Source organism: Gracilinanus agilis, chromosome 5, assembly GCF_016433145.1.
Source record: "Gracilinanus agilis isolate LMUSP501 chromosome 5, AgileGrace, whole genome shotgun sequence".
Classification (NCBI taxonomy): domain Eukaryota; kingdom Metazoa; phylum Chordata; class Mammalia; order Didelphimorphia; family Didelphidae; genus Gracilinanus; species Gracilinanus agilis.
Window position 1 is genome coordinate 149,546,208 of NC_058134.1, and position 15,372 is coordinate 149,561,579.

General features: G+C 35.6%; 1 protein-coding gene across 1 annotated transcript in view; it reads left to right on the forward strand.

Annotated features, from left to right (window-relative positions):
* The window catches only part of LAMB4 (laminin subunit beta 4), a 141,193-nt gene that overhangs the window by 103,044 nt on the left and 22,777 nt on the right, over positions 1-15,372 (forward strand). Inside the window, 3 exon segments of the mRNA XM_044678313.1 lie at positions 2,010-2,170; positions 5,699-5,901; positions 6,686-6,889. Coding sequence (XP_044534248.1) covers positions 2,010-2,170; positions 5,699-5,901; positions 6,686-6,889 — 568 coding nt within the window.

Sequence of the window (15,372 nt, forward strand, 5' to 3'; positions counted from 1 at the left end):
TCCAGAGACTGAAAGAAATAGGTCGTATTCCAGCTAAGAAGTAGAAATGGAGTATGACAAGCATAATTTTTCTGAGCCAAAAGTCAGAAGGATATAAGATTTGAGAAAGGATCTTCCTTTTGCAAAAACTTTTCTATAAGAGGCAATCTATAGCAAGAAGAGCACTGGTCTTTGAGATCACAACCTCTGAGTTCAAATCCTCCCTCTGATATGTATTAGCTCTCTGATCAAGCAAGTCTCTCTCAGTTTGTTTTCTCATTCATAAAACGAGTATAACAAGACTTGCACCAGCTAACATGTTTATAATGAGGAAAGCAATCTGTAACTTATAAAAACACTACCACATAGATGTGAATATTTTTTATCATTGGTTGCAATTTTCATTTTAAATAAATTTACTTAGTAAAGAGTTCTGAAAGAAAATTTCATTCCAAAAAAATACTCATGATAACTTTACTGTATATACTATCAATACCATATGATTTCTCTGTCTCTTTCTCTGTCTCTGTCTCTCTCCTCTTTCCCTCTCCCTCTTCCTCTAGCCATTCCCTCCCCTCCCTCTCTCTTCCTGTTCCTGTCCCTCAGCTCTTTCTCTCCAGTTTCCCCACTCTCCAGAAACCTACCCCTCCTCCAAAAAGAGCTCCAACTGAAAGCCGAACTGAAATGGAGAAACCACCACCACAGCCCAGTGGCTCTCTCTCAGACTGACATTCTCTCCTGTCTATGTATCCCTCCATCTCTCACAGGCTGGCACTGCCAATCATATTCATCATCCTGCTCTCTCTTTTATGTCTCCCATACAAACACACACCATTTCCTAACTACTTTCCTCCCTTCCCCATATCCTCAGGCAAATTTGAGGTCTACAATAGGTCCACTTATGTACAGCAAGAACTGTGTGTAGTTAATCTTTCTCCAGAGCTATTACCTGGAAACCAAGTGGACTGATAGGAGTTTCTCTTTCTTTCCCTTCTTCTGTTAATTATTTGGTGGTAGTTCAAATATGCTCCAGCCCTGTTATGTCTTTAATACATGTTTTATATTCATTCAAAAGTGGGTAGCTGAGAATGAATGGACAACAAAGGGTCTGGATGATCCATTAATTGAAATATCAGTTCTTAAATGACAAATGGTAAGGTAACACAATAACCCTAATAATAATAAATCCAAATATTTATGTGAGACTATACAGTTTAGAAATGGTTTGTGTATTTTTAAATTATTCTCATTTTAAAAATGAGAAAATTGAGTCTCATCTAGGTCAAAATGATTTTGCCCCAGGTCAAACAGCTAGTGAGTGTCTGCCTCACGGCTGACACTCAAGTCCTCAGACTATAAATGGAATGCTTCCAGTAAAGAGACATTAGACGAGTCACTTCATCAGCCTGAGCTATCAGGTTCCTTGTCATAAAATGATGGGCTCCAAGGTTCCTTCCAACACTAGATCTATGATCCTTTAAACCCATCTGTATAAATTTCATGTTAGCTGAGAAGATACATGCATATACAGTAAGTCCCAGAAGTCTTATGAAGTCTTAAACTCTTGCACTGACTTTTACAACACCTGATACCCTGAAGATAGGTTCATAAATATACAGACTAAAAAGACATATTAGATAGGTTAGATGAATAGACAAACACATAGATATAGATGATGACAGAGAAAGCAATAGGAACTAATAGATGAATGCTGGATTGAAATTCTTAGGAACTAGCTATATTTGAGTTCTGACTATTTAATAACTATAAAACCTTGGCCATATCGGCTCTACTACTCTGGGACTCAGGTTCCTCATCAATACACTGAAAATATAAGACTAGATAATTTTTTAGTCCCATTTCAGCTTTAAATCTTTGATCCTATAAATTGTTTTGTCAGTCCCACTCTCCCTAAGGTGTCAAAAATATTGCAAGTCTGATGAGAGAATGCCTAAAGTACTTTGACAACTGGGAGGAGCAGTCATAAAGGACCATTGTTAAAATCAAACAAAGGTGCTCTTCTTCCCTAGGACACAGGTTGCGCTGATAGCCCAACAACTGAATAGAGAGTATGACTTCCAAGACCTGAATGGAACCGTGTTGGGCATTGGGAAAGAGGTGGACGAGCTCCTTGAAGATCTGCAGAAAAAGGTGCAGCTGGCCTCCCATGTCAGCAATTCCAGCATCAGGGGTAAGAAATCAAATGCATTTCAGTCATCTGGTGAACTTCCCACATAACAGCTGATGAAATCTCTACTACATTCCATCAATCACTTATACTGTGCTCTTTGCCATAGAGCCTAAGCCCTTTAGAAAGCAAAACCACACCCCTGAAAGGTATTCTTTGCACATGAACGTTTCAACTTTTTACATATTTCTGGGATCCTAGACCATTCTTTCTCTAAAAGAAGAACCTCAGCTAACATACAGCAGAGGCTAAGTAGAATGGTATCTAATTATGAACTCATGAAAGATCTGAGAAATAAAGAACTCCAGAATTGTAGACATATTGCAGCCTTGGGGAAATAGCAGAAACAGCTCTTCGCCACATTCTCATTCCTGAAAACCACGTTCTCATCCCTTCTTTAACAGAAATAGCTAAGTTCATAGCAACCTCAAATGCAAGAGTCTGAGAACTTGATGACAGCCCTATTTTATTACTCACAAGAAAAAAAAATATTATCACAAGACATTGAGAAGATTCAGTCATTTGTAATGATTAAACCTAGGTCTGGCTAGTCTGACCCATAGCCTGAATTAATAAAGTTTGAAGGAGGGAGAAGAGGATAAAATTCTTTGATTCCCAGTTTCCTAAAAACCCAAAATTATAATTTATCTCTGTAAGCTATCTAGCTCTATAAGTATTCATAATGGTGTATAAAAAACAGCACAAAATAACAGAGAACTTGCCTCAAAACTGGGAAGACCTGGTTTCAAGTGCTTCCTTTGACATACACTGACTGTATAACTTTGAGCAAGTTGTTTGAACTCTTGGTTCAACTCTAAGATTATAAATTACAGAGAAAGTACTGACCTTCCTTGTTAGAGAGTTTTTCCTCAACGGGGAGTTCCTCTACAAATCAAATCAGAAGTCAACTCCCTTCACACTAGTGTAGATTTAGGCAGTACTTTATGGTTACAAAGTGCTTTTTTCTTTTCATTTACATAACCTCATTTGGGCCTTACAAAAATATCCTGTATCGGTTAATACAATATTATCTTTATTAAAGATTAGGAATCAGAGAGGTTAAGTGTCTACCCCAAGATCATCCAGAAAATAAGCAACAAAGCCAGGAAAGGAAACCCAAACTTTTTGTTTCCTGTCCAAGTTTATTCAGTTTTCCATTTGGTCATGCTGCTGAGTCTTTACATTGCAATATTAAATTTAATGACATAATTTGACTTGTATTTGACATATAATATATATTTGAAATATATTTGATATATATAAATATATTATATGAAATATACACATAGTTTGAAATAAATAAAATGTGTAATATATATATATAGGCAGCTGGTTGGCACAATGGATAGAATGCTGGACCTGGAGTCAAGAAGATCTGAGTTCAAATCCAGCCTCAAACACTTCCTACCTGTGAGACCCTTGAACAAGTCACTTAACCCTGTTTGCTTCAGTTTCTTCATTTGTAAAATGAATTGGAAAAGGAAATGAAAAACCACTCCAATATCCTGGCCAAGAAAATCCCAAATAGGGTCAGAAAGGATTAGACACAACTGAAATAACTGAACATTTGTATACATATGTGTATGTATACACAGATACCTAAAAATCACAACGAACATGTTATTTCATCAATATAGAAAACTCCATGTTAGGAACTCTCCCCACCAAGGTAAATGTAAAAATTAAATGAAAATATAATAACTTAAAATGTTATATTTTTATTAATTTATTTAATAAATAAGATGTATTAATAATCACTAGAAATAAAGGAATAAAAAGGTAACAAAATAAAACCACATGCCCAAGCTAATCTACCTGTTCAAAAGTCCCTTGTTCACAGCTGCCCTCATAGGAAGGAAAAGAGCTAGACATGGAAATCCACCGAATTTATCTCCTGTCTACATCAGCATGTAACGACAGGAAGTCAGTGGACTCCTGGGTAATGTAGTTCAAAGGTATAAAATTTCCAATTACACATAAATCATTACCTTCTCAATAATTTATAGCTTTCAAAAAATGACACAAGGTCAATGAGAAGTTAATTATGATCAGAGGTAGAATTTGAACCTAGGCTTTCCTGGGGCCATCTCCTTATCCATTATACTACATTGATCTTCACTCTATATAATTATCCACCAAATACCAAAACCAACAAAAGACCCCAAAATTTCTTGGTATGCTCTTGGGAGCCATATTGATTTTATTATAATATCTACTTCTGTCATAGTCAGAATAGCTGAATATAGAAAAGAAAGATATCATGGTCATAGGTACATCTGCAGACCAGGAATTCTTGCATTGACAAGTACAAGGAGACTTGGTGGACAGAGATACAAAAGGCAGATATCCCTCTCTCCATTCAGATCTATTTATTTTATAGTTTTCAGTGGGGGAGGAGGAAAAGAAGCTTTTCGCAGAAATTTCTGCATAAGAGGAAAGAGAGTTTGGAAAAATAAAATTATTTGGCACTAGCAGAGACCAAAAAGATGAGGACGAAGATAAAAGAAGAAATGAGTCTCTCAAGTAGTTATCCAACCACTCCATCAATATACAGTGTAAATGTAATTATAAGCCCCAAATGTGTTCAGGGAGCCTGAAGACATGGCCAAAGTGCCTTTTTTCCTTCCATATATTTTCCTATAAGGTCCATCATACTACCATGGAAACTTCCTCTGAATAAGTGGGCAGTCTATAATTCTACAGGGCAGCAAGGCAGTGCAGTAGATGGACTGCCAAGCCTGGAGTCAAGAAAACTCTTTTTGAGTTCAAATCTGTCCTCAGATTCTTACTAGCTGTATGACCCTGGACAAGTCATTAATCCTGTTGGCCTCACTTGCTCATCTGTAAAATGAACTGTAGACGGAAATGGCAAACCACTCTAGTATCTTCACTAGAAAAACCCCAAATGGGTTCATAAAGGGTGAGACATGATTGAAAAACAATTGAACAACAACCATAATTCTATATCCATAAAAGTAAATTTGTAGAGAATGTAGAGAAAGCACCAATGTCAAGGGGTTTATTTGAAGAAGAAAGTAAACAAATCATGGAATAATGTCTCCAATTAATCAATCAACAAACATTTATTAAGATGTCACATAAAGAAAGAGTTTAAGTATGGAATCACAGCCCTTAGTTCATGTCTCACTTCAGAGGATTACTACTTTGTGATGGTTAAAGATTAAAGTAGTTTAACCTCTTGAGAACTCCGTTTTCTCATTTGTAATATGAAGGGTTAGACCAAATGACTAAGATCCCTTCCTGCTCAAAACCCATATGATGTAATCCTGTGTGTGTCTGGAGCAATGCTAGGTGCTGGGGTTGCAAAAGCAAAAGTGAGAGTCCCTGCCTTCAAAGAGCTTATAAGGTAGGAATGTATGACAAGGGAGAAACAACTTATATTGGTTCATGCAAGAAATAGATTCAAGATAATTTGAGGGGAAGGCACTGGCTGCTGGGGGTATCAAGATGGCTGATATAGAACACGCTGTTCTCTCAAATATCCTTTCACTATGATTTACACTGATACAGATGCTTCAGAAATCCAAAAATACTATCAAATGTCATTATCTGCGGAACGAAAAATTAATAAGACGATGATTATCATAAAACATTCTGAAAATACCAGGAAGGATTTACTTACCATGATAGATGGACTAACCTCAAGAAGAGACTTCTCACTGGAAAAATTAAAACAGATTCAGGCTCCAGATGTCCAAAAATTGAATGAAAAGGTAAACAGAAAACATTGTACAATAAAACTGTTCTGAGAATTGTACTTCAAATATCTCTTCAGTTTTTCTTCTCTGACTTAAATTTTGTTTTTGTCCCTAAAAGTCTCTCTAGCTGAGTGTGGTGGTACAAGTCTGTAATTCCTGCTCCATGGTTGGAGGTTCATTCAAGTTGAACCACAGTGAACCAAGTCCATTGGATGTTCACTCGAAGTCCAGCACCAATATGATGACACTGTACCCCACAAACCAGGACTAGTCAGAAATGGGGCAGATTGAAACTCTTGAGTCAGTCACTAATAGGATCAGGTCCTTGAATGTGGTCACTGCACTTTGAGCCAGGCTAGTGTGACTCCCAATCTCGCTTCCAAAAGAAGTCCTTCTTCAGGCAATATTTTTAAAATCCAAATAATTGGTCCATTATTGTTTTTGAAATAAATTTTTTCATCACTTACACTATCATGTATTACTATAAAAACTCAATCAAGTAATTTGGTAGCCTCAAAAATTTTAACTATGTCTTTCCCTAGTTAAGCCAGCTTGACATAGAAAATACATTGCTTGGTGTAATGTTAAAAAAGATGATCATAAGAAATTTAAGATGCCCAGGTGCAATAAATATTGGGACATCAGACCATGTAGTTGCTTTCAGGCAAACATTAACAATTACTATGCTCATTCACAATTTCATTAAATGGAATTTTTAATATGCCTTGTTTCAGCATCAGATTTCTGAGCTTTTGTAGTTCAAATAAGGAACTTCCTGACAACCAAATTCTCTTTTTAGGTATGTGGAATACCAAATAACTTGACATGTGCCCTTGCACCCTGTGGTGGAGCTCTGTGTAAGGATGCTGGCGGGCAGAGGATTTGTGGAGGTCCAAGCTGTAATGGTTCTTTAGACCTTTCAGGGGACGCTCTCAGGAGAGCTAAGGAAACTGAGTCTACAATTAATAATCTGACCAACCAGCTACAAGAATCAGAGAATTGGGTAATTAAATGTCATGCCATTCCATCTTGCTTTATCAGTAAAATGATAATGTGATGTTTGTTATTCAGGAAAAAATAGGCAAATGAAAATGAAGCTATGTAATTTTTCTATTATTCAAAAACTGAACTTGTCAGGGTTTAAAAAATAACTGACTGCCTTCATGCAATTTCACTTCCAAAGGAAAATGGTTAACTAGACACATAGATTATCTAATGCCCTGAAGTAAACATCTCTTACTTGAGAAAAGGCAATAGTGATTTCGAAGTGAATATTCTCAAGAGTAAAAGATTAAACTTTTGACTTACTACCCATACTTTAGATTACAGAAGTGCACATATTTTCCTCTCAGCCACTACCAATGGCATGAATTCTTATAGTGAGGCAACATATGGAAATTTACAAGAATCCTACCCCAAAGCATGCATGCGTCTAGGTTTCTCTAAGCAAAAAATAATCTCCCAGGAATTTGAGTATTTATTAGAAACCTCAGGAAACATATAAATTAAAAAATGTGAAAAGCCATTCTGAATGGAAGTATTAATTATCATTCTAAATATGATCAAATTATTTAACTTTTGAACCAGTTCAATTGAATCATCATTTATGAAATAATTGCTTTGTGTATGGCATGGTACTAGTCTGGAGGAAATTAAATAAATTAATGTCCCCTTGCTCTCTCTTTTTTTAGAGTTTACATTCTAGTACATGGATGTGACAAATATACAGAAACAAACTATAATGCAAAGAATGTGTTGCAATTTAAGAAATAAGCAGTAAAATATAGCATGACAATAACCTAAGAAACGTTTAAATAAAATATTAAGTGAGTTCCAAGATATAGAGTTTTCATGATGAAGGAAGCATTTGTACTTGGTTTTTGAGGTAGTTCCTGAATTTATTTTATTCTTCAATCCATTTATCTGAATTCTAAACATTTTTCAAATCCTTGTCAAAGCTTTATCTTTTTGAAGTCTTCTCAGACACTCCAGACCAAAGTGATCTCTCTTTCCTCTGAATCCGTGTACTTTCACACATACGGTTTGCCTAATATTCTTGGTTTTCCTTTTGTAAGCATACATTTGCTCTCTGAACTAAACTGTAAGTTGCTTCAGAACAGACTTGGATGTTAGTCGTTTAGCATTTATATCTCACATCATATTCTTAGTTCTCTTTGTATACTTGCTCTTTTCCCTCTTAGAGTATAAGCTCCTTGAGGAGAAACTTTAATAATTTTTCCCTCATCCCCTAGTGCTTAGCACAACTCTGGGGGACAAATCAGGGACTGTGTCGATTTTGGCTCGTTTATTTGAGAAATAAAAACAAACAAATAAATAAATTTTAAAATTAAAAAAAAATACGAATCCCACTCTCAGAGTTGGTCAGAGTATATTATCTTTTAAAGCAAAAATGTGAACTAGGCCCTAGGCCAAGTGGAAAGGATATAACTCTGGGGATTGTGTACACAAGGACTTCATTTGGGTTCTTAGTTGCTCAGTGTCCAAAATATTGACAAAACTTTACAATATGAACCAACGAATGCAGGTCTGCCATCCGTTCAATAAAATGGACTCAAATGTAAGTAGAGAAGCATTTATACAATGTCTGTGTAAAAATATAGAGAGCAATAAATGTCTACCTCTATTAATCTAACTATATATACTTATATATCTGTCTATATCTTTAGAAAAAGAGAGGGAGGGAGGAGAAGAAGAGGGGAAGAAAGAGAAGGGAGAGACAGAGGATTTTCTCTGTAATGTACAATGAGATAAATATTGGTGACATTTTAGTTACACATACATGGTATCAGCATGTCTCTGGAGAGATGTCACAGAAAGTGACCACTCAAAGCATTGATTTAAATAATAAAAGCCAGCACCTTACATATGTGACTTCCTATGATCTGCCCAACAACTTTGGAAGTATTATTATTATTCCCTTTCTTACAGATGAAGAAACTGAGTCTGAGAGCAGTTAAGTAGCTTTTCAGTAAACTAGTAAGTATCTAAGCCAGTTTTTGAGCTCATTTTCCTGTCTCCTAATCTAGCTTGCTATTCATTGTGCCACCCAGCTGCCTACCATATGAGAAGTGGCTAAAGATGCCCAAGTCTAGATAGAAGAGATTCCGAGGCTGTTCCACTGTCAGCAGGACGGCCTGGGAAGTCCTTTGATCCTGGTAGAGAACTGCACTATGTTTAGAATCCCCATCAAGCATAACCCTATCTGAACTTTATCCTTCACAGATCCAAGTGAACCCAGAAATGTGGGACACTCTGGCTGCCCTGGGGACTGTGAGCTTTTGGAACAGCTGACTAGCAAGCTTCTTAATCATCCATCCTCATTATTGGGCTGTTCTGAAGGACCATTGCACTGATCCGTGCTCGAGGGATGACTATCTGAATACTGTCCCTATAATATTTCTGGCTCCTTACCTTCTTGGACAGCGGCTTTAGAAAAGTGTGCAGTTTCAAGGATTGTGTTAAAAGTGATGTAAATATGGTAGACATTACACTGTACCAAAGGAGGTAAAAGAGGGCAGAGAGTCCAGCAGCCAGTACTAAAAAAATGCTGGGTCTGGCATCCTGCTGTCCTGGCTTCTCCTCCCTTCCCTGTTAGTATATAAGGATATAGGATGCATATATATGGTCTGCCTGTCATGTAGTATCCATAGGGTATACAATGTATGTAAGAAACATTTTTATATATGTAGGATATACATTAAGGGGCAATTAGGTGATACAATGGACAGAGGTTAGAATCAGGAAGATCTGAGTTCAAATCCAGCCTCAAACATTTATTAGTGGTGTGACACAGGGCAAGTCACTCAACCCCTACTTGCCTCAGTTCCTCATCTGTGAAATGGGGATATACTAGAAAAGGAAATGACAAACCTCTTTGGTATCTTTGCCAAGAAAAATCCATAGACTTTTGTCATGTAGAGTCAGACATAACTGAACATCTGAACAACAACAACGATATGCATTTTATACATGTAGGATATAGTATATATGTAGGATATATATTACATATGTAAGATATGTGTATGTGTGTATATCTACAGAGATTAGATAGAAAGAGATAGATAGAAGGATAGAAAGATGGAAAGAGATAAAGATAAGGAAGCAAGAAAAGTTTCAGAGATGTCAGCAGCTATAGTGGCAACTGATGGTCACTACTAAAGAAAGCTACCAATAGCTACTATATTCTGTCCCACAGAGCTACAAATGACTCCCAAAGTGCCAATGGGAAGAGAAACGAATAAGCATTTATTTAATGCCTTCTATGTGCCAGGTTCAGTGCTAAGCACTTATATTCACAGATAGAATATATAATTACATAATTTGAATACGGATATCACCTCATTTAATCTGCTACACAGATTGTCTGAAAAAGCTGAAATACCATAACAAAGTAAATACCTGATATGCCTCCAGGCACTTAATGTCTTAGCCTTTTATCAGAGGCAGTATGGCAGAGCAGGAAAAGCAAAAATAATAACAACCATTATTATTATCTTGGATGGAGTTTAAAAATCCAAGCAAGAAAAAGATAGTGTGAGAGAAAGAGGATAATGGGAGAGAGATAGCAAGTGAACAATGACCGTGTCAGTCAAAAGAAGATTTGAGCGTTGGACTTTTTTAGGAAAGAACTTTAAATTGAGAAGATTCCTCATTCAAATTGCTTAAGGATCACCTACATGCTGAGAAATCGGGGTCAGAGGAATACAGATTGCCCAATATATGAAAAGTGTATTGTAAACCTTAAAGAGTTATGTGTTTATCATTGTCGCTAGTACTATTCCACCTAGATGGTTGCTACAGAAAGAAACCTGGCAATATAGTCACATCAGTCCCTTTTCTATGGGGAGCTAAGCCTATTGTCCCATAGAAGGGAGTGAGAGGGGCTCCAAAAGAAATAAGGTCAAAAATTAGGAGGAACTTGAATTTGAATCTATATGATATGGGTATAGCCTGTTGAGAAACTACTTCTGTTCTGAGCCTAGCATCAGCCACTAAGGAAAATAATGTTCTTATAGCCTCTTTTGAATGACAAAAGTATATATGAGAAGAGAATTAGTTTTACTCAGCCCTGTGGTCAACTAACTGGATGCAAGAATGATGATTTTTTTAATCCCAGTTGCAGAGACAGAATTGCAGCAGGAGAAAAGAAATAGAAAAGTTTTACAGTGAGATTAGACACAACAACAACAACAACACTACCTCTAATCCTCCAGAAAAGTATCCATATCCCATTAAATAATCCTTACATTAGAGTGTCTGATTAAATATTTGAGAAATAAATAAGTATAACAGGCTAAAGATTTTTCTCTAAACTATTGTCTGGAACATTTCCAAAACAAAAGACATTAAATTCTCTTAAGAGGTGTGTCAAGAAGGAGTGACCTAAAAGATCTTATCAAGAACATATGTGACTCAAAAAGATAGCCTGAGCTGTACATTATTAGTACCGATCAATCAATAAACTTTTATGTGCCTGCTATCTCCCAGGCATTGTACTAAAATTGAGGATACAAAAAGAGGTTTAAAAAATTTTGTCCCTGCCCTGAAGGAGCTGATTATCTAATGTAGGTGCTTACAATCTAATGGAGAGCTTACAAAATATCAAACATTCAATGAGCATATATAAAGTGATAAGTAATATAATAGAAAGAGCCTAGAATCAGGAAGATGCTTTATAAAGTTCTTTGCAAACCTTAAAGCACTCTATAAATATTTCTTCTTGTTGTTGTGTTTGTGTTAGATGTTGTGCTAGGAAGAGGCAATAGATACAGTCAACAATAAAACAATAATTAAAAATAAAACAGTCTTTGATTCCAGGATATGACATTCTATTCAGGGAAACAAAAACAAGATGAGGTTTTCTATTGTATCAATTATATCTCAATTTATAGGAGGATGTCATCATTCTCAATCATTAACATCATAGCATTTTTTTTCAAATTTGGGGGGTTTTCCAATTAAATGTACAAAATTTGTAACTTTTTTTTGAGTTCCAAATTTTCTCCCTTCCTATCCCCCACCTCCTTCATTGAGAAGGCAAGCAGTTTGATATAGCTTATATATATATGCCGTCACATCATGGCATTCATATAATGCTTTAAGGCTTGTGAAACATTTTACATCTATTATATCATTTGATCCTCACAAGAACCTTGTGAGGTAGGTGGCCTTACTATTTTACAAATAAGGAAACTGAGGCTGGGTGAGGTTAAGAGACTTGTTCTGGGATCAGATCTGAACTCAAGTCTTCTTGAATCCAAAGCCAGGGCTCTTTACAGAATAAGAAGGCACAAAAAAAAAATTACCAACTATTATCAATGAAAGGAGGAAGCACATCACTGAAAATATAAATTCACTGAAGTATCAAAGTCACTGAGCCCTCACAGACACCATTGCGTGTAATAAATTTAATGAAAAATGCAGAACGGATACAATAACTGATAACATGGATCTAAACCATTTAGAATGTCAGTGCATCAGTTTGACATTAGCTGTTGCATCAGGAAAACATAAAGGGGGGGGGGGGCCAGCTGGGTAGCTCAGTGGATTGAGAGTCAGGCCTAGAGACAGGAGGTCCTAGGTTCAAATCTGACCTCAGACACTTCCCAGCCATGTGACCCTGGGCAAGTCACTTGACCCCCCATTGCCTATCCTTACCACTCTTCTGTCTTGGAGCCAATACACAGTATTGACTTCAAGACGGAAGGTAAGGGTTTTAAAAAAAAAAAACATAAATGGGTAATTTGAGTTATTTTTTAGTAACCATTACTAAACAATACATAGAGGGAACTGCTACTAATTTTAGGCCATTCTATTTTTTCTCTCTAGCTTTATTTACAAAGGAACATAATTTTTAACTTCCTGATTTTCTTTGATTCCTCAATGGATTAGTGATCTCCTTACAACACTCACCATCATTTACCATTCACCTCTTCCTATCCTGTCCTATTTTTGTCCATATCCTTCCCTAAACAATCCATTAAGGAACTATCTTTCCTTTAAAAATCATTTTCCCATTTCATGAGTACCAATGAAGCACCTACGCTTTCTATTTTTCATCCCTCCCTCTCCTTACATAATTAGCCCTCATCCTTTCTTAAGTATACACTCCCTGAATGTTGTCTTCTGCACCAATTATCGTGTCTAAATCATCATAAGTAGTGCTATAGTCTACTTATACAGTATGTCTTTATATTGCCCCTAGAATTATCCATATTTTTAACTGTTCAGCGATCATTCCTTGATTTAGAACCATCTAGCCTCACCCAAAGAATGTCGGTCTTAAAAGGAATTTTTTTGGTCAGATTATTGAATATGCTATGTAGTTTCTGAAATATAATCCAATATGATATCCTTCTCATTTAATCCTACACACAATTCATGAGCCACCTCCAATGGCTGCCCAAGTATATATACGGACTGATCATCTATTTCAGTGGTCTCAAACTGTGGTCCACCAAGACTTTCTCAGGGGATCCACAGGGTCAAATTTTGTTCATATTAATAATAAGGAGTTATTTGCCTATTAAAATACTCCTCCTTTTTTCAACTACATATTCTTATGACACTAGATTTTCTTAATATATTTCAACCAAACTAATATAGCTCAACAAATTGAATGAAGAAGCTAATATGAGAATCCAGATATCTCTTATTAAGCTAGATCTTAAAAAGATTGCAAAAGTATATAAAACAATGCCACTCTTTTCATGACTTCTTTGTTTCAGAAAATTTTTTTCCATTTAAAATGTTACATCTTCTAACAATAAATTTGTAGTTATTTTAAGAGAATAAATATTTTAAAATGTTATCAGTTTTAATTTCCAATGTGACAAATATTACTAGCTATAACACATATAAACTTAAAAGTTCCTTGAGGTCCTCAATAATTTTTAAGTGTAAAAGGGTCTTGAGACCAAAAATTTGAGAAGTACTGTATAAACCAATGGGCTGACCACACAACTATATGTCACAACACAGGCAATAAAAATTGTCTATCCATTTAGTTTTTCCTATGTGGTAAAGACAATTTCATCTCAGCAGTCAAAACCTAATTGAGATAATCTTATAGTATTCTTGGGCTTGATATAATCAACACAAAGACATCCTCATATAGGAGCATCTGGAGATTTCCATTTCCTTTTCCAACTGAACTCTGTTCAGGAAATCTTCAAAAAAAAATTATTAACTGCGGCAAGCATAAGTCTCCTTATTTCATGCCTCATTTGATATTCATCAAAGGATCACTGAATGAAAATACCTTGGTAGTTTCATTTATTAGGTATTCTTTTTACAATCTTAACAAAACCCCAGGAGATACTTTGTTGAAGGAGAGTTTTGATTTTCATATTTTATATAATAAAAATATAATGGGGTCTTAGATTTGCTACACTTTCTGGTCATTTACATGATTGTGAAAAGCTTCTATAAGAAAATCATTTACAAAAAAATATACTGTTCCCTCATCTTTTCAAGGTGCCTGCTTTTCAGAAAGGTGTTATAAAGATGAGAAAGTAGATGTGTGGTGTCTCAGTTGCCTCTATTCATATGAATAGCACATGTGGTTTTTTTTTCAATTCCTTTAGTAACTTCTCTTTGAGTTTTCTTTAAAATTGATCCCTAAGAGCCTTCAGAATTATTATGCTTCCAGCCCCAATGTCTTCTGTTGCCTATTTGGTCAGATTCAGGCTCTCTTCCTAACTTGATCTTCTTACATGCCATTTTTATTTTCTAATCTAGAATATCTGATATTGGTAGTTCCACGCTAAGAATAAATCAATGTAAAGACATTGACAAATCTGTTCTATTTTGTATTTATTTGTTGCTTTTTTGAGAACTCTTTCCCTTGTACACAATACTTTTCTCTGTTTTGTGAAATAGTGTTTTTAATAATCTTCCATTACAAGCTAAATGTTGAAAATTGATATTTAAAATCATAATAACTTTGTGTTTTTGTTATTTTCTTTTAAGCGTGATCTTAAACTGTGGGTTTGGTTTTTGGTTTTTACTTAATCTATCCATTTCTTTAAAAATGAAATTATAGTTATTCTGATCTAGGCTTAATGAACCTTGACTTGTCTCCCATACAGCTAATCTTTGTTATTTCTTTTGTGTGAGATAATTAGTTTTAAATGTTAACCCATTAGGATCATATTAACCATCTTTAGTTTCACTACAACAGAATTGGAGAACTGAAGCAGAAAGAGGGAGAAAGCCATCTTGCTGTTAGAATTATCCTATCTTCTTCTTCATTAGGAAGGACAAGAGGCAACCTTAAAATGATGTTGAGAGAATTACTTAGAACCCGTAATGATAGGCATCAGATTACTGGGAAATGCCTGTTCATTAAAGCCATTCAGCAGTTTTTTTCAGCATACAGTACCCATTGAGCTCCGCTAAGATTTTACCTACATCAGTTAGGAATTTCCTCTATGTAACCTTTGTTTCTATCACTTTTCCCTTTTA